Source organism: Motacilla alba, chromosome 2, assembly GCF_015832195.1.
Source record: "Motacilla alba alba isolate MOTALB_02 chromosome 2, Motacilla_alba_V1.0_pri, whole genome shotgun sequence".
Taxonomy (NCBI): Eukaryota; Metazoa; Chordata; class Aves; order Passeriformes; family Motacillidae; genus Motacilla; species Motacilla alba.
Window position 1 is genome coordinate 53898754 of NC_052017.1, and position 19819 is coordinate 53918572.

At 35.8% G+C, this 19819-nt stretch overlaps 1 protein-coding gene across 4 annotated transcripts in view; it reads left to right on the forward strand.

Annotated features, from left to right (window-relative positions):
- VPS41 (VPS41 subunit of HOPS complex) overlaps window positions 1-19819 on the forward strand; it is a 114492-nt gene that overhangs the window by 86340 nt on the left and 8333 nt on the right. For 3 of the 4 annotated variants that reach the window (XM_038161897.1, XM_038161916.1, XM_038161922.1), the window contains 11 exons: window positions 353-480; window positions 1407-1551; window positions 2838-2879; window positions 2987-3037; window positions 4271-4408; window positions 7284-7338; window positions 8368-8508; window positions 9990-10126; window positions 16740-16839; window positions 17625-17669; window positions 19077-19156. In XM_038161897.1, the coding sequence (XP_038017825.1) occupies window positions 353-480; window positions 1407-1551; window positions 2838-2879; window positions 2987-3037; window positions 4271-4408; window positions 7284-7338; window positions 8368-8508; window positions 9990-10126; window positions 16740-16839; window positions 17625-17669; window positions 19077-19156 (1062 nt within the window). The remainder of the gene's footprint in view (window positions 1-352; window positions 481-1406; window positions 1552-2837; window positions 2880-2986; window positions 3038-4270; window positions 4409-7283; window positions 7339-8367; window positions 8509-9989; window positions 10127-16739; window positions 16840-17624; window positions 17670-19076; window positions 19157-19819) is intronic. The other variant, XM_038161905.1, reaches the window with a different exon arrangement.

The following is a 19819-nucleotide window of genomic DNA, read 5'->3' on the forward strand; positions in this document are numbered from 1 at the left end:
AAGTTGAATTTTAATTTTAAGAGAATGAATAGAATGTTCTTCAAAGCATGCAAATAGTGTAATATTAATTATTTATTAGACTGTTATTCTTAGGTTTTTTAATGTAGCATAAGTGGTTGGGGTGATGCACAAAGCATACAGCACCTGAAAGAGACTCAGCTTCATGAATAATAATATTGTCCTAAGAAGGGAAAATCTGTGTTCTGCACTGTACATGTCTGTGGGCACATGAAAGTTCCTTAAAGGTTAAGGACAGTAGGTATCATCTCAGAGGCTTAGCTGAAGCTTTGATGTTTTGAAATGCTCCTTAGGCCATTCTTTCTGTTTCTGTAACAATCTTGTATACTTTTAGGGGTTTGCAACCCTAATAAAAGAATGGCCTGGAGATCTGTACAACAACACAATCATAGTTCAAGCTGTAGTGGATCACCTGAAGAAAGATCCACAGAACAGGACTTTGCTACGAACACTTGCAGAATTGTGAGTTTTTAAAATTACAGTTTTAATTTCCTGTTACAAAAAATACACTTAAAATAGTGTACTGCAGTTTATCCATATTTGTTTAGCTCTCTTAAAAGAAATCTTCTTTGCTGCATCTACAGAGTGTTGGCTTTCTCTCCTCTCCACTCTGCTGATTGCACAGCTTAGCAATTCTTTACCCTTCCTTGTAATGTTCACATTGAGTATGAAAACAAATTGTTAAGCATGAGATTGGATTTCCAACTCCTCTTATTCCAAAGTAAATAACTGACATTCCTCTTCATGCTGTCAGAGGAAACCTCTTTTCTGAACTGTGCATTTCAGAATTACCCATGTAAAAATAAAATTATGGGGGGTTTTGTCCACTATTTAAGAAGTAGTGTATTTAGGTTTACTGCATGGATGGAAATATGTGACTGGAAAATGTGCCAAAACTGATCTGGTTCTTGGTCACTTCACACAGGGATAAAGCTCTTTGATTTTCTCAGCCTGATCACTGTGTTATTTTGTCACTGATTGTTTGAAGAAAGAAGAGTTAATACTGTCCATTGCTATGTTACAATCTGCCCAAAAGTTTTAAGAGAACAATGTTTTTTTAGCTCTGAAGAGTGTTCCAGTTGGTTTCCAAGAATTGAAAGGCTAGCATTTTGTGTGTCTTCCCCTGTGAGTTGAAAATGGAGAATGAAAATGCAGAAAACTGCACGTCCAAACACAAATGAAGGCCAATATAAACAGAGGTGAAATTAATGTTGCCTGATGTTTATTTCCCTTTACAAAAATGAATAACAGGTCTGTTTAGATATTTATAAAATCATGTAGTATCCTAATGTTTTACATACTAGAGTATGTTTATATTTTCTCTCACAAGTGATTTTCCTACACTTAAATATGTAACATTACATGTATTATAATCCTGTTTTTATCAGGTACACTTATGATCAGCGCTATGGTAGAGCCCTAGAAATCTACCTAACTCTGAGGCACAAAGATGTCTTCCAGTTGATCCACAAGCACAATCTCTTCAGTTCTATCAGAGACAAAATTGTTCTGCTCATGGATTTTGATTCAGAGGTATAGTGATCCTAATGATTTTATATTCACTTTCCTCTAGATACAATTTAACAGAGTAAAAATAAATTATCTTTAGATGATGTTGAGGCAGAGAGTGTGTTTGCTGCATCTGGATACCTTCTGAGATAAGGAAGATTGTTTGCCTAGATTGCAAAATAATTGACCCAAGGATTTTTTTTTTTCATTCATATTTCCATTTGTGTTTCCTTTCCATTTCCATTTGTCACTCTCAGTGAGAAAAGTGAATGTCCGCATCATTTGAGAACATTGTTGTGATTCTCAAGTCACAACATGGAATATCATTTCACACAGAGTATCATTTCACCACGTTATTCTTTCTGTATTTTGAATCAAATACTGGTATTAATAAGCCAAAGAAAGGAGATAGTGAATTTATTTAAGCATATATTAAATGTACTTGCCATTTTCCTTTCACCACAGAAAATTAATCTGCTTCTGAAAGTTTACAAGGTTATTAACCTAAATTCCAAAAATCAGGAAGTGTTTATTCCATGCTGAATTCTATCTTCTTTCTTTCCAGCTGGCTGTAAAACCCAAGCAAATTAATTTTGGTGTGATTTCTGAGAAGATAACCAAGTAGATCTCTTTTTTCAGCACTGTAGCTAAAATATGAATCTCTACTGTTGGTGATCATCTTTAATACGCCAATTTTTCTCCATTCATGGAGAAAAAAAAAAGTATGATTTTTTTTTTAATGCAATAGAATAAGTTGTATCAGGAATATGTGGTTTGGTATTTTTTGAAAGTGAAACAAAATTTTGCTCTTGAAAGAGGAAGCAGAACCTGAATCCTGGTGGCCACTTGACTTACATGATCTTGTCTGCTTGATTAATGGTATTGGTCTCCAGGTAAACATTTAGAGGAAGTTGGAGGAATCCAGTTGTGAGGCAGGTTGAATTGTGTGTTTCTTACATAGTCATCACCCTGCAGGTCCCTTTTGAGATGGAACAAATGGTATTTCTACATTGTTTGGCAGTAGCTTTTTGTGACTGATGGTGATTCAGTGGGCATACTTCACCTGCAGAGTAGGTGCACAGCATTTACTGCTATTAATGAGGGAACTTAGGAGAAGTATTATGGAAGAATACTGTGATGCTGTGCTGTCAGGATAGGCTGGTGTTACGTGAATTGCTCTCTGAATTTCTGTTGCTGAAAAGAGTAGGTCTGTCCATCTGACACCTATCAGTGAATAAGCATAATACTATATAGAGTGTAAGAAAAGACATGTACCTGTTACCTACTGGAGTTCTCTTTCTCTGTTGTAGAAAGCGGTAGACATGCTTTTGGATAATGAAGATAAAATTTCCGTGAGTAAAACAAGTTCATGGCATAGCAGTCCAATGCTAGCTTTTATTACCTGTCCTTTTTCCAGTCTTGTAAATGTGATGTTTATCACAGGTTTGTTTTGTTTCAGATTGACAGAGTTGTTGAAGAATTAGAAAACAGGCCTGAGTTACAGCATGTGGTAAGTATTCCTGTATTCTGTTGATTTGAAGTTGAGCTGAGTAAACTCTTGGCTGCACATACCTTTTACCGATGTGTTTATCTTGTCAAAGTGCACCTGACACTGAAATGTCATAAATTATCAGAGACATAGTGACTACTTCTGCCAATTTCCTATTTAGCATGGCCATAGCTCTTCACAGTTGTTAAATTATCTTAAAATGTGTACCTGTGAGAATTTGATAACATAATGCAGGCTTATTAACATCTCCTTACAGCATTATAGGTACTTGTCTTTTTTGGTCAATTACTTCTTGCTTTTATTCCTCCTTTTTCCCTACCCAAAAATGGGATTGGTTGGTGGGCTCTAAAATACGTTTTGCTGATCCATAGAGAAAGTGAATTACTTGTTTTTCTGGAGCTGTAACTTCCATACACTGTCAAATTGTTCTTGTTCTTACAAAATTATAGTATCACTGTAAGGCTGTGGCCTTACACTGCTATTCCAAAAGCTCCTCTTTGGTTTGAACATCCTGTCAGTGGAGTACATAACATGTGACTGTGGGCTTGGGCTGTATTAAAGAGGGAAGTTTAACTTGCTGCTGGTTACAGATAGGGCTCAGGTGTTCATCTGGTGAAGAGGTGATTTATGGGTTAGAGATCTGATTATGGTAAGCAGATCTATGAAAAGTGCAGTCCACAGCCCAAGAGCTTTGCAAAGGCAACTGACAGACTGTCAGTTTACGGAAGGGATGCATACAGAGGAAGGCAACGAAGATGGTAAATGGTCTAGAGGAGAAACCACACAAAGAGCAGCTGAGGTCACTTGGTTTTGTTCAGAGAAGAGGAGACTGAGGGGAATCCTTGTAGCTATTTACACCTTCTTTACAAGGGAAGCATCAGCAGGCACTAATCTCTTCTCTGTTGACCTGTGACAGGACCCAAGGGAACAATATGAAGCTGTGTCAGGGGAGGTTTAGGTTAGATATTAGGAAAAGCTTTGCCCACTACAGTGGCTGGGCATTGGAACAGGCTTCCACTCTGGGGAAGCGGTCGGAGCATCAAGCCTATCTGAGTTCAAGAAGCATTTGGACACTGCTCAGGAACATGGTGTGGTTCCTGAGAGTGTCCTGTGCAGGGCCAGGAGCTGGAATTTGATTATCTATGTGGTTCCCTTCCAACTCAGGAGTTTCTGTTATTCCATTAATAATATTGAATAAGTGAGTTTGAATTCTGATTCTTTTTTGATTCCTAGTATTTACACAAGCTTTTCAAAAGAGACCACCATAAAGGCCAACGATATCATGAGAAACAGATCAGTCTTTATGCTGAATATGATCGACCAAACTTACTTCCATTTCTCAGAGACAGCACACACTGCCCACTGGAGAAGGTAAGCCCCAAAAATCTAAGCATAGGTCCTTGATTTTTATGAAGGTCTGCAGCTTGTAGTCTTGTGAATTTCAAGCCGTGTCTGGTACTGCCCTCTACTGCCAATACGAGGGATCCTTTAAGTTTGTGACCATCACCTGCAGTTTGGTTTGCAGAGCTGATGACACCTGAGACTTTCCTCTCTCAGCTCACAGGGCAGGAATTGATGGGTATTTTTAATGCAGACTACAGTTCTGACTACAGTTCTAGCTACATCATATCTACTCATCAGTGCTTAGCCTGACTGAACAGTAGGTTATGGGTTCAAGAAATTGGCAATCATTTTGCCAAATCTAGGAGCTGTCAGTGCTAGATCTTGAAAAACCAGTAGCTGTAACTGTAGTTATTCCATCTTTTTATTGTTGAATAATATACACAATTTTTATTGTTGAATAATATACACAATATATATATCACTGAACTAACAGGGCTAAAAGTATTTTGTCTTTGTAATTTGGCTAATACACTTGGGGTTTTACAGAGTACCAGGTTTCCATCTTCTAATATTTTTATATTTTTTTCTATTTTCCTTCCTTGCTCTTTCTTGTCAAATTACAAAATGCATAAAGGTAAGGCCAATCTTGAGTTGTTTCCCCTGCCTGAATTAATGTGAAACAAATAAAAATTCTAAGTTTTCCAGTTTAGATGGGTCAGTATTTTATTATTTGTATTTGTTGCTGTTAATGGCTGAGCAGAGCAGACCTTGTGAAAGGATGCCTATCCATATGCAGCTATAATGATGACACAGTGGAGTAGTTTTCAAGTGTAATATTGAATGTTGTATTTTACATGGTTAACATTCCAAAGAAAACTAGTACTGTTCCTGGTACCTCTCTTGTTTTGCATGCTTTTGTCTACTGGAAAATACATTCTTATATTATTATATCCTCTCGGATTGGAGATTTGGGATTTGTTGAAACCATTACCTGAAACTAGATTGACTAGTTTAGGCAGTGAGCCTGAGAGATTTCCAGCCAGAAACTTTGGTCTACAATATTGGCTTACTTGTTTTTAACTTTTGATTCTTAGTTTCTGCCTTATGTATTATTCATCTGATCATGGTTTTATGTATAAAACCTTACCTGCATTTTTTTTTAATTTCGAGGCAAATCAATTTTAGTTATTGCACATCCAACCTCCTGTCTTTAGTGGCCAGTGGTGCAGAAAAGTGTTGTGTGAAACTGATGCTCATTGCTGGTATTGCTTTGCTGAAGATACAGGCTATGAGCAAGAATAGGTCAGAGACCCGTTGGCTTCTGGAAGGTGTGGTGCAGTAATCACCAAAGTCAAGAGAGAAGAACATCAGAAAAAATGTGTAATTCTAACCTTAATGTTAAAATGTTAACATCTTTCAGTAAGAAGCTAAGGAAGAGACAAAAAGATACTATTAATTCTTTAATTATACTTCTTACCATGCATGCTGTATAATAACACTTCTTGTGATATACAGATCTTTTTTTTAAGAAATTGAAAAGGTGACTAAGAATTTCCCAGTTAGCACTATTTTCAGTTCCTGTTAAGCAAGTGTATAAACACAGAGTATAAATTGCAAAAAGCAATTTCTGTTTGAAAAAAATCCACTCTTATTATTGTTCTAATGAAATTATAAACTCATCAAGAAGAAATAATTTGTGCTCTCTAGAAGTTAGCCACTTTTAGTCAAGTGCAGTTCAGCAAACATTTTAAAAATGAGCTGAAAGAGAAGTAGAAATGTTCCCTGTTTTCCTCTAGAGGGAGCATGACAGTCAGGAAATGGCAGTATCAGAACTACTGAATACCTGGTGCTTTGTAGTTTACATTTTAAGTGGCAAGGAAAAAGAGGGTTGTCAGCTATGTATATAACTTACTAGTATTATTCATACCTTCATTCACCTGAACTATCTAGTTGGTAATTCACTTACCCCTAGCCCAAAAATTTTTGTCCATACCTCTAATCTTCATAGTAACCATTCTGAAATAATGAGAATTGGAAGGAAAAGTAAATTCCTACCTCATCTTTGATTGTAGCTATACTTTATGTATTTAAAATTTTGATTTCCAAGTGTGAAGGTTGGTGAACAGTTGTCTTTACAGGAATGCTATGAATCTTGAGTTTGCTTTCTGTTTCCAAATTGGAAACAGACATGGCATTGTTTATAGCATGCCAGCCCTGCTGATTTCCTGTTACTACAAAGTTATTGGTAATCAGTTTGGTAGTTCTTATAATTGTGCTGGTTTCCAACTACACACAGATTCTGTAGCTGCTGAAGATACTTAGCCCTCAGATCTTTAAACCAAATTTACAAGAAATGCTTCCTCAATATTCTTTCATATTTGTTATTTTGCATTGTCTTGGTACAAAATTTGGAGGGAACTCTCTCTCCTGAAACCATTCTGGTTACCCTGAGGAGATTTTCAGCCTTGTGTTATTAATGAATGTCAAGCAGACTTCCATCACTAGAGACTACGTAAGTCCACCCACAGGAAGCAAGTCTTGATAGAAGATAACCTTAGTATTTTGTATTAACCAACTTTTGGAGGTGGAATAAAGAAGTTGCCAGTAGAATCAAAGGCAGAGATTTATATAGTCCAGACTGAAATACCTGTTCTGTCCCCAGATTTATTCAGTCTCAGAGAAGAATTTTAAAGAGAGTCGTGGAAGTCACAGAGTTTCTCTTCTTAATTAAGGCCAGAGAACTTGGCAGTGCTTATTAAGGGATCTGCATTCCTGTCAAAATCAATAATGTAACTTCGTGGAAAAATCACTTCAAGCTTCTTGCAGCACTTGTGATCAATAAAATTTCATGTTGCATGGTTTCCATATATTCTCTTCTCTCTTCTCTTCCCTTACATTCAAGGCTCTTGAGATCTGCCAGCAGAGGAACTTTGTAGAAGAGACAGTCTATCTTCTGAGTAAGTAACTCAGAATAAGTAACTGTGATCATTTACAACACTTTTAAACTTGTAATAAAGTTTATGGTGTGATGATATGTTGTCTAATATCTAAACCAAATAACATGATTTAGAAAATAAAACAAAGCACTGGATGGATATGATGTCTTAACTTCACATATTGTGTTACTGTGTTTTTTACTTGGTGTTCTTCTGGGGTTCTGGAAGTGTTGCAGAGGCTATGGGGGACAAAGTTGAGTGGGGAGGTATTTCTGATACGATCTCTAAGAGTAGAGTAATACTGTTGCTTTTAAATAGAGAGGATAAATTAAACAAATGTTTTATTCTGAATACATCTTAGAAGCTTGGTATTATTTTTTGCTGAGATGAAATATTTGTTTGTATTTCTTTCTATCATTTTTTCCATAAAATTAGTCATAAATTAACTCCTTCAGCTGGCCAAGAAATCTACCTCTGAATGAGAGGCATTGGAAGACTTGTACATATGTTTATGTATTAGTCATGAACGGAATAGTAAATACTTTCTTAAACAATTTCTGGTTCAGTAAGAAGAATATTTTGTGGACCATTTCGGTCCAGTGGAGAGTAGGATTTACTAATGAATTTATTCTAAAAATACTTCATAATTTCTGCTACTTCTTCCTGTTTCCTCTTATTTTTCATGGGTGTAAGCTGTGCTATACTTACTGCAAATTAAGAGGGCTCATGTGGGCTCTTGAAGCTGGTATTTCATGTTATAGTTTACATCTGTACACATACACACACTCCCCCTCATGTTAGATGTTGCTGCAGTTCAGAACCCCAGATATGACCCAACACATCCTTGAGAAAGCCTCCAGGTCCTAGTCCAGCAAACTGCTCCAAACACTTATTCATATTAAACTGATTTTCATTCCTGCATCTGAATAGACTAGATTGGGTCTTAGTTGAATTAGTCTGAGTCAACTTCACACTTAGAAAATTCTTACTGAAAGAGCACTGAACACTGATGAGCAATTAGCATTTATAGTCTCTTATTTTTGCTTCCAGGCAGAATGGGTAATAGCCGCAGTGCCTTGAAGATGATAATGGAAGAATTGCAAGATGTAGATAAAGCTATTGAATTTGCCAAGGAACAAGATGATGGAGAACTTTGGGAAGATCTCATTTTATATTCTATTGACAAACCACGTAAGTGGGATAGTTTCTGGGAAGCTTGCATGTGTGGAATGCTTTTGCAAATAAAGGATTGAATTATTCACATGTGTGTGTTAGAGAAGGTGTTTTTGTTTGGTCAGGGAGGTGACCATAGTTTGTGAAGGACAACACAGCTGTCCTACTGTGCATAAAAACTTGCAGTAAGGCAGTGTGAGGGTATGCTACACAATGAATACTTGGAGGCTTAACATTGAATAAGCTGTGCATAATTATCTCCTTAATGACAAATCAAGGGGACAGTAGTGCTTTTAGTTTAGGAGAATGAGACTTCATTTTTAGACAGCCTCAAAACACATTCTGCAGGTTTGATGAGGATTTTGCACACTATGTTATTACAATTGCTTCCCTTCAAGATTCTGAAAATGAAAAGCCTACACCTTTCTATCCTCAGTAAAACAACTTTTTTTTTTCTGTGTTACAAAGGTAAGATTGGTAATAATGAGTGCATTTTGCCTTTCATTTATTGTATGAATAGCTACTCCAAGTTAAAAGGTTAGATGGACTCAGAAACATACGCATCAATGTTGTCAAGGAGGCAGATTCAAAGAAGTTCAAATGAGTAAGAAAACAGAATTTTCATAACTATCTACTCCATTAGTTTTTGCAACCTCTTCTGGGCCTTTAAATCAAGACTGTAAGTCTCTCTTGGGGCCTCTTTTCTGGGGAATTGAGAGTCAGAATATGTATCTTTTCATCCCTTGGTTGCTTATTTTGAAAGGAAGAAGTGACCAGAATCTGTTAAACCTCAAGAAAAAAGACATTCTGAAATTACCCATACTTGTATGCATCACTAAAAGTCAGTGACACCTTGATGCTACAGTCAGTGACACCTTTAGAGCAAAAGGGATTCAAAGCATGCAGAATTCTCTCAGTAACTCTATGTAACAGTTTCTGCCTATATGCAGAGAAGCTCTGCTGATATTTCTCAGCTGTGGGGGTTGAAGGAAAAACACAGCCTTGAGTCATCATTCCTAGTGGGTTTTTTAGCCAGATGCTCTTCAAAGAGCAAAAGACTTCTATCATGCCACTCTCACCAATGTTTAGAAACACACTGAAATCAGGTTAGGTGACCCTGGAACTGGGAATGGAATTACCACATAAAGTAGTTATTACTTTAGTAATATTACTTTAGTTAGTAGTTAAACACTATTTGTTTGAGTGCTCTTTTTATTGAATCAAAATGCATTATTTACTTGTGAGTTTGTGGTGAAGACTCAGTTACCACTTTGCTGAATACGGTGGAAGTTCTGTAAGTTGCCAGACTGTATCTTCCTCACTTTCCCAAAGGCTTGTATTCAAATAAATACAGCTGCAAGAAACATACAAAGACTGTAAAAGAGACTTAGTGTTTTCACTTAGTAGAGAACTGTAGGTAGCTTGTCACTAAAGTATCCTTTAGTCAGGTATTTTGCTGGATTGTTTTTCTTAATTTCTTTGCCTCTTGGTTTTCACAGCTTTTATTACTGGTTTGTTGAACAATATTGGAACCCATGTCGATCCTATTCTTTTGATCCACCGCATTAAGGAAGGCATGGAGATTCCTAATTTGAGAGACTCACTAGTGAAAATTCTTCAGGACTACAACTTGCAGGTAGATGTTGCATTCTTCATGGGATACTAATTTTCACAGCAAACCGTCTTTGTCACTGAACAGCACAAGAAATTGCTATTGTGATTTGTTCAGTCATTGGTCATGGACACCGTGGGCCCACACAAAACTATGACAGAAATAGTGGAAATTTGCCAAGATTTCTTGATGGCTTCTAGCCCTTCTAAATGGCTTCCATAAGCCTGGTGGGTAAGTAGAACTGGAAGGATCTTGAGTGATTCAGCCTATTTTGCACTGCCCAACTATCCAGTATTGGAAAGTTTCGTGACCAGTACTTCTCATTCTGTTTCTCATGAATGCAGAAAAGGAATGGAGACAGAATGCAACATGCCCTCACTGAAACATTCATCAGGTGTTAGAGTCATATGTTAAGTGTCATGCTAACTGAGGGAAGATGAACTTTTAAAATTAAATTCATGTCAATAATGCAGAATCAGTTGGTTAGAGCATGATTCTAAAAATGACGAGGTTGTATGTTCAATTCCTGTATTATGGACCATTCACTTTAGAGTTGTACTCAATGCTGCTTGCGACTCAGAATATTCTGTGCCTGTGTTGCTGTTTATGCATTTTTTAAAAAATGGACTATTCACTGGATTGTGGAAGTTCTTAGCCCAGCACAATTATACAGATATGTGCAGTCCCCTGCATGGTTGGTTCTGACACGTTTGTAAGAACTTACAAGAAGCATACCTGTCAGTGTTCCCTGTAAGTAGACAGCAGAGTGTGTTACATTGCATATTTTAAATCTCCCTGCTACAAAAGGAGTCACAAACTTGAATTCTCTGTTATGCTGTTCTGCATCGCTCTACTGAAAAATACAGATGCCTCCAGTGTGACTGTGCAGAGTCTAAGAAAACATAGCTCAGTAGGCAGAGCTGAAACTCAGATTTTCTGAGCCTCAAAACATTTGTTCCCCATCTGATATTAGTCTTTTAACATTTCGAGCAAATAGATGGACTCAATGGTTACATTAAGGTCATGGCTGGTATCTTGCTGGGCCAACAAAAACCCATATCTCCCTTCAGGGCAGGGTTTAAGCCTTTCTAAGGCTTTTCCATTATTTTATTTTTACGTAAACTTTGGATTATGACTTTGGCTATTTCAAAGAAGCATTTTACATTTCTTCATCTCCCAACACTTGTAAATAGACATATGTTTGCATGTAATGCATGATTTAACATTACTGCATGTTTTGACTTCATCAGGTGAAGTCCAAAGCTAATATCCTTCCAAAATGGAGGATAGCTAAATACCATGCTGCATTTCAACAGTTGCATGTTAATCTTGCTGCTGTCAGTACCACCATTGATCCTCCTGTTCCTGCATTCTCGTGAAATCAAAATGTAATGTTTGTTGTGTTTGCAGGCAGACTGAGAAGGTGCTGTAAGCATAGCTTCAGCTTTACACATATACAGAGTACATTGCGTGGCTTCAAACAAAGCTGATGACATCAATATGGTCATATTTTGGGAATGGAAATACAATTTTTTCTTCAAATACCTTTTAACAGAATTACTTTTGGATTAAAAGCTTGTATTTAATCTTGAGAATGATATCTAAAATAATTTACTGTTAGCATTGAAATGATTCATGGAATTCAAATTAATTGATTTTGAAGTAGAGTTGGATAGCTCTAGGGCTAAAATTTAGATTTCCTAGGGATAATAGAAATTAGGGAAGCTTAATGTAATTTGTGCTTAGCTTTCTTGTATGATAGAAAAAAGTATAGCCCAAAAAAAGGCAATATTTCATTAGAGAAATGTAAGTATGTAAGTTATAGTTTAAACTAAGTCTGTTCGTTAAGTGTTACTGGCAACATGAAGTGCACTGTTCATGAACAGATGGTATATCTACACTGAAATTTAGAGATCTTATTGCTGGTCTTGCACACTCACCAAAGTAGCCAATTTTATAGAGGGACTCAAATTTTATAGAGGGACTGTTTTTGTTATTGCTGCCTCATTAGCTCTTTTAAAGCTAGTCTTCAGTGTGTTTGTGTGATGCCTGGTCATACCTCTGCACATGTTGCGTAGGCTCATGCTGAAGGAGTCGCTGGCCTTTATTCTGGCCTGGCACAACTCTGGCTTTTGGTAGAAACCTCTTGATGTGTAGCATGGAGCATACCAGAAATTTTGAACTCACTCAGAAATAAAAAATTCATTGGCTAGGATTTTCTATATCTTCATCTTTTTGGATCTCTTTTTTGGAATGAGAACAATATGTTTTATTGTTCTCATTTTCAAAGGCAAAAAGAACCTTGTGCTAGGATCCACAGGAGGAGCACAGGTGGAAAGAGAACCTGCTGCTTGACTTGCGAGTCACTGCCTAACACAAAAACTGTGCTGGTCTTTTCATAATGATGGCTTCCCAGAAGGTGTTACCACTCTGCCATTATGTTGTTTAATTGTGGGCTCCTTTTTCAAGCCCTGTCAAATTGTTTTATGCCTGTGTAAGCATGCAAATGCAAATTTCCTATTATGCTCTTGAGTTTCCATACCAGTAAAATTTATTTAAGTGTGATGTGAAGTACGGTAGGAGTTAAAAGCAGTGCCTTTGACAGACTTTGTCTTTTTGAGAACAGTCCTTTCCATCCCAGCAAAACCAAGTAAATCAAACCGAGTGGCTACGAAAGTATGTGTGACTCACAGTATGCATTAGAGAATCCAACAAGAAAGTCTACTAATGCAAATTTTGTTGTATTTTTTTTAATATGGACTCTTCCTTGAATAATTTTAAATAATGTTGGCAGATTGCAGATGGATGGCTTCACTTCAAAAAATTGCTACCCACTAGATGAAATGCTGCCACTGCTCTATATGCTACTCTAAGCTCACCTCATCTTTGTGGTTAACCTTTGAAATCTGATCACTACCAACCAACCAAGCATAGCACTAAAGCAGAATTATATATTGTTTATAAAATAAAACATAGATAATGTATGACTTTTTTCTGCAATTCTGCCATGAGCTTAAAACTGAGCACACTCCTAACTATTCCCTGAGCAGAGAAATATTTAAGTGGTTTTTTGAATTAGGATTAAATCTTGAAGTGATTTTTTGTTGGTTATTTTTACCCATGAAGATAATTTATTTTGGTGTTTTGTCTTTGACATTGTTTGAGTTAATGTATTAAAACCATAGTACATAATCAAATTACTCTGATTGTCATGATGAAAGTTTATTTACTGCTGAAATACTGCTGATTTTAGTGTTTATATATAGTAACATTCACAAACAACAAAGTTATGGAGACAAGGACAAAGTTATAGGTCTTTGACTTTTAATAGGAGCATTTATCAAATAAAGTGTAGTCTGAAGCTTTTTTACTGCTTCTGAAATCTACTTTGTTGCTGTCATAAATTTATAGATAAATTAGACAGGTTGTCTTAAAGAGAAACCTGCTTAATTATTAGAAGTTACACATTCCTAGTGCGTTTTTTAAGTGCAAATGAATCACCATTCTCCAGGTTTCTAAAGCATTGTATCACACATCTCCCAAAGAAGGCTGATAGTAAAATCTCCTTATTTGTAGACTTGTGAGTTAATTATAAGCCTGTTATGCTTTTCAAAAGTATAAAGTAGGTGTCTCTTCTGCTTTGGTTTGTATCTGCATGAAATGTAGGAACTGCTTGTGGTATTGGAAGAGGCTTAAATACCTCCCTTGTTTTAGAAAGAAATGCTTCATTTTTCACCCTTTCTATGTCATTTGTTAAAATAAATCTTTCAAAGATGTTGGTTTTCTAAGACTCCTTTTCCCCTAGCTTTAAAATACAGAAGCAATTTGTTTAGATGTAGTACTTTGAGATTTTGTGGATTAACCATTTTACTCAAACATTGACTTACTGGTTTGCACTTTGATTGAACCTGCAGGAACTGTGATGGGTAACAGACATTGATCCATTCACAGAATTCACATCTATCCATTCATAATAGAGTTTATGAACTAGAAGAACCCATTGATAATACAATGAATGCTGCTTGAAACAGCACCTGGAAAAATTGTTAGGTTATGTTCCTGAACATAACTAAAAATTCTGTTCAGACACCTTGGAGGGACTAGAGGGCAGGTGGCAGCTTGCACAGGGGGACATTTGCCTTTTGGCTGTAAAGACTAATAGTAATGTGTTCTTAATTGTGGCAGGGATGCTATTTGAAAGAATTTGGTAACTGGCCTTGAGAAACTTGGACTTGTTTGTGGGTTAAGCTGAATCAAAGCATGAATTAATTCCTATAGTTTTGAGTATACCGTTTCAAAATAACTCCATTACAAATGTAAATCAAGACTGTTCTAATGAAATAGAATGGTTTATGCCTAATATCTTCCCTAGTATAGCCAGAAAACAAAACTTTTTTTCACAATAATAGTTTTGATTTTAGCAATTTTCATTAATTTCATTATTTCTGCCTAAAACTTCTTTCTGTAGGTGCATTATGCTGTCTAGCTTGTGCTCACAATTACATGCTTTTAAAGGATAAATAAAATTCAGTTTAATCCTCAGTTCTCTTTCTTGTTGGAAAGTGGTTTCATCACAGATTTATGCCCAATAACAGTTTTAACTAGTTCAACTTAACCTTAGGGTGCACAGTTACCTATTTCTCTCCCCTTTAATGAAGCTCCCTCTCTCTGGACTCAAATTCCCTTTCCATTGCTTTCTGTAACTCTTAAATTATCTATTTTTGAGGTCTTCAAATAAATTTCTACAGAAGTGTTGAAAATTTATTACCTTGAGAATAGACATTTTAGATTCTGCATTGCGATTTTTCCTTTTATATAATAATGGCTGCCTACTGTATTCAATTTCTAGCAAAATAAGGTCTGTCCGTCATTAAATATGATATGGAAAGATCTTAGTGCTGTTTAAATAAACAGGAGAAAGTGCATATTTCTTAAAAGATATGTTTTATCAGATATTTCTGTTACTCTTGGGTTTTAAGGCATCAAACAGTATTGATGTTTTTCAGTGAGCTAGTGATGTCTGTTGTTTCCCTCTTCATTGTTCTTTCTTTTCAATGAATTTTTTCTATTAGCACACTGTAATTTAATTAAGAAATGCTAGGACACACTTGCATCTTCCCATTGTATCTTTGTTCTGCTTCTTTCATTTAACATGGTCACAGCGCCAAGGCTGTCAGAGTTCAAGAAACATTTGGACAATATTCAGAGGCACTTGGTGTGATTCTTGGTGCTGTCTTCTGCAGGGCCAGGAGTTGGACTTGACACAGTCTCATTCAGTTGTCCTTGCTAAAAGTTTATTATATTTTTTTCAAACCTAGCAACAGTTTTCTTTATTTAGAACAAAATTTTACATTTTTTGTTGCCTTTGGATAAAGTTGGCAAGGGAAAGACATAGCCAGATTGTTCCTGAGATTATCAACAGATAAAAATTACTCATTTTGTGTTTACCTTGTAGATCTGCATTTAGTTGCTGGTGCTCTGAAATGTTTTATAGCTCAATGTCTCCAACACTGGAAAAGTGTTGTTCACCCGTTGATACGCCCAATTTGAAATGCTCACAGTGTTACTCAGTGTTAATTTTTTTTAATGTACTTCGGATTTGCAGTCTTATCTGCATGTCATCCTTAATAGTGTGTCCTTATTACTTCAGAATGTGTATGTGAAAAGGTAGAATTTTAGATAGTGTCCACCTGGCTGTAAAATCAATTATTATATTTCTTCTTAGGTATTTGCATTAGCTGTATTTTGCACTGTCTTAGAATGATCGCTATCTCCTGTAATACAAGTGATCAGAAGAAAGAAATGAACATTGCTTCTTTATACCTCTCTTTTAGTAGGGTTGGTCACATCATAATTTATTGTTAGTATCTTTGGGAAGCAGTTTTCAAATGAATTGTTGTCTTGGAAAATAAATTTCCAAACATCAGTTTGGGAGGAGGAAGAAAAAATTCCAAAATACTTACTCAGGTTTGTTGTCTTTCCATACTTGCTCCATTAAGTATTGTGAAATAAGGATCTGTATAATTGTTATGCCCTTGCTTCTTCTGTGTTTCAAAACCATTTCAGGCAATGACATGTCAATCTAATGAAAAATACCAAATAAGTCAAAAGGGAGCTGAGACTTTTGCTGAAGAGGAATGAACTAGGGACCTTTGGTTAGTTGCATGGACATTTAATACTGCTTACTAAATGACTTCTCAGCAGGATATATGTTTGAACAAAATGTATTTTGAATTGCAGTGTTTATGAAGGTCTTAGGGTTACAGGAAGATGAATTTTGAAATGGTTTGGAAATTAATTCTGAGGGCAGTGTAAAAATTCTTCTCTATTGTAATTTGTTAACACCATCTCATAGAAAGATGTTCATAATTATTATAATAGTATCTTTGTAAAGAATTATATATCTTGATGTTTGATTTTGTTTTGTAGGGTTTTGGGGGGGGTTTGTGGGCTTTTCATTTAGGTGGAGGTGCTGGCAACAAAAGATTCCTCCTTTGCCTCCTTTATAATACCTTGAAAAGTTTTAAACATTCCTTGCACTCACTTTGGCAGCAAAACCAGAGTGGTGACGTGTCAAGGTAGTTGATATGCCCATCTGTTCAAAAACTGCTGTCTTTTATGTTCTTTGCACCAACAGATCTTGCTGCGGGAAGGGTGCAAAAAGATACTCGTCGCCGATTCTCTTTCTTTATTGAAGAAAATGCATCGAACTCAGATGAAGGGTGTTTTAGTGGATGGTGAGGACAGAGAAAACATGATGACTTTCAATATTTTAAAGACTATTTTATATAGACTGTTTATATACCTCCTGACTGTCTGCTTTGGAAACTGCCCAAAAGCCTGCATTTTTTACCTTATCTGTAAAGTGTAGTAGGATACTAGATGCATTTCCGCTTTGCAAAGGAATTACTTGTATCTCAAAAACTACAAGACCCAGCATGCAGTTGTTTTTCTTGATCAGTCTCTGCATAGCCAGTAATGTATTGTGTCCTGCAGTTTCTCTGTAAAGGTGAAAATGCTGTTTAGTACCAACATGGACAGTCAGATGGTAATAATGTGCAACTAAAGCAAAAGATACAAGAAGATTGTCAGAAACAGTTGAAAATATTTTGTAAGGTGCTAATGATGCATGTGAACACACACCAGCTGATTTGTTAGTAGCAATAGACAAAAGCTGACAGGACAGAGTACCAGAGCTTCTGCTCCAAAATGGTGCAGAGTTAACAGCCACCCATCCTGTGCTCCTTGTTTCAGTTTGCCTTTTGTCTCTTCAGCACTGATCCTAAACAGCCTCAATCCTGCAATTCTACCATTATCAGATCTAAAAATTTATCATGTTGTTATTAGAAATGCTGCTTCAGTATTTCTCTTCAATTTTTAATAGATTCTGTTAGGCATCTTAAGTAAATGCTTTAGGACCAAGCTACATTTCTGTAATAGCAGTATGTTCATGCCTGCTTTATAAAAAAGTAAACATGGAGTTTGTTAACAAAGCTTAATTTTATTTTGTTTTGTTTTTCAGAGGAGAATATCTGTGAATCATGTCTGTCTCCAATACTTCCTTCAGGTAGGATGCTTTTCTAGGGAAAAAAAAGGTTGTACATTTTTTTTTGTAAATTTTTAGTAGTATTTTAAGAGAGATTATTCATAAAAATGTGTAATCTCTGTTGGTGGTTGCTGTATAAATTTCAGTCTCCTATGCAAAGCTTGCTTTTGAACTCTGACATGGGAGTGGAGTCTAATTGAACATTTTTTGTTGCAGTAAACCTAGATATTCTTTATTATTCAACTTTGACTTCCTTATTTTCTGTTTTAAATTCTGAATGGAATTCAAGACAACTTTTAATTCCATCAACATACATATTCTCAAAGATTATTAGAACCACAAACCTAAGCCACCAAATCTTGTCCACATCTGTTGGATTATTCACACTGAACTTGTAGATTGTAAAATTTTTTTGAATGTATTTTTTGTCTGAGTAGTGATGAGTTCTTGGCTTCAGTCATGGGTACCACATTCGCAACATCTTAAAACCAACTAGCTTTAGAACATCTTCTAAAGTTAGTTGTGAAAATAGAAATTCAGGATGTTATTTCAGAGATGTACATTCTTCGTGGCAACTGTAGTCCAGAAATATCAATGTAGTTATTGAGTGTCTTAACAAGAAGTAGTTTTTCTAAGATAATATCTGTCGTGATAAAGCATATATATATAAATTTGTTTGTTTTTTAGGTGTTAATTGCCTGATAGAATCACTTACAGTTTATCTGGTTTCTACCATTTTTCACTTAAATAAATAAATAAAAACAACTATACTGGGATCATGTGCAGCAATATACAGACAAGGAGAATCTGGCAAAGCTGAATGTGCTAGTGCTTTGAAGTATGTGTGTTGAGGAGAAAAGAGCCAAAGTAGAATGCAAATTATGCTAGTGAGTGAGATGGTTATTCTTTAGATATGTGGATGTTGTATTTAGGGTTCTAATTTGACTAAATATTCATATGGGAATGAAAACTCAAATCATGCACCTAGGCAGCTTGTTGCCAAATTTCAGGATCATGGCATGCAGTGCAGCCCTAGAACTGCTCAGTGTTCTGGTTCTCTTCACACTAGTGCTAGAATTTTTCTGCTAACTTTTCTTCAAAGCAGCTGCATTATTTGATGGTAGTTACTCTTCTCCCTGCCCAAATTTACCATGTAGCATATATTGAGATGAAAAATTCCTGATAGGAAGGTATACAGTATCTAAGCCACGGAAAAAATTGTTTTGTAACTCCATCACTGGCACATGTTTCCTGAAACCATCACTCTTAATGGTTTCTATGAATGAGCCTGAATAATTTGGAAATTATTTTGAGAGATGTTACTTGAAGTTTCTCTGCATATGACAGAACGTGGGCATATATTGCTGTAGCCACTAAATCATCTGTTTCATTGCCCTGTTGAAATGAATTTATTTTTCTGTTTCCCAGATGCATCCAAGTCCTTCAGTGTGGTAGTGTTCCACTGCAGACACATGTTTCACAGGGAGTGCCTACCTGTATCTAACACAGTAAGGAATTAGCTTAATATATCTGACACCCTTGGCAAAGATAAAGTGACACATTTTATTTTGTTAGCTGTGGAGAAGGGCATTGGTCTATGAGGAATTGTATGATTATAGTAATAACTTGTGAAAGTTACTACTTTCACAAGAAAAGAGAGTTAAAGGATACTGCGACTAAAGTTCATTCAACGTAGAAAGAAATCACTACTGTTTGAACATTATTTTATCACTTTCTGCAGTCAGAATATGTAATGCAACTCTGAGACATACAGGGAATACAGTTTCTAATTTTTTAATTATTTTCCATTCCAGCTTTAACTAAACATACTCAAAGACAAGAATAAAGGTATTTTCTCAAGTGAACCATATTAAATTATTCTGACCTGGAAGACAAAAATCAGTCATTTCAGAGTGAATATTTACATCTTTGCAATCATCCTTATGGTCAAAACATTTTTTTCTTTGTTAGTTGTTTGGCGGTTGGTTTGTTTGTTCAATTAATACAAAGCAAAAAATAACTTCTAGATACAAAAGGGTTTAAATTTAAGAATTAAAGCATTTGAATGGTAATAAAATCACATAGAAAATTAAATGTAAGTCTTTAAGATTCTGTATCTATCTCTGAAGATTAACATGTAGAAAAAATAGCTTTAGTGAATCACTTCATCT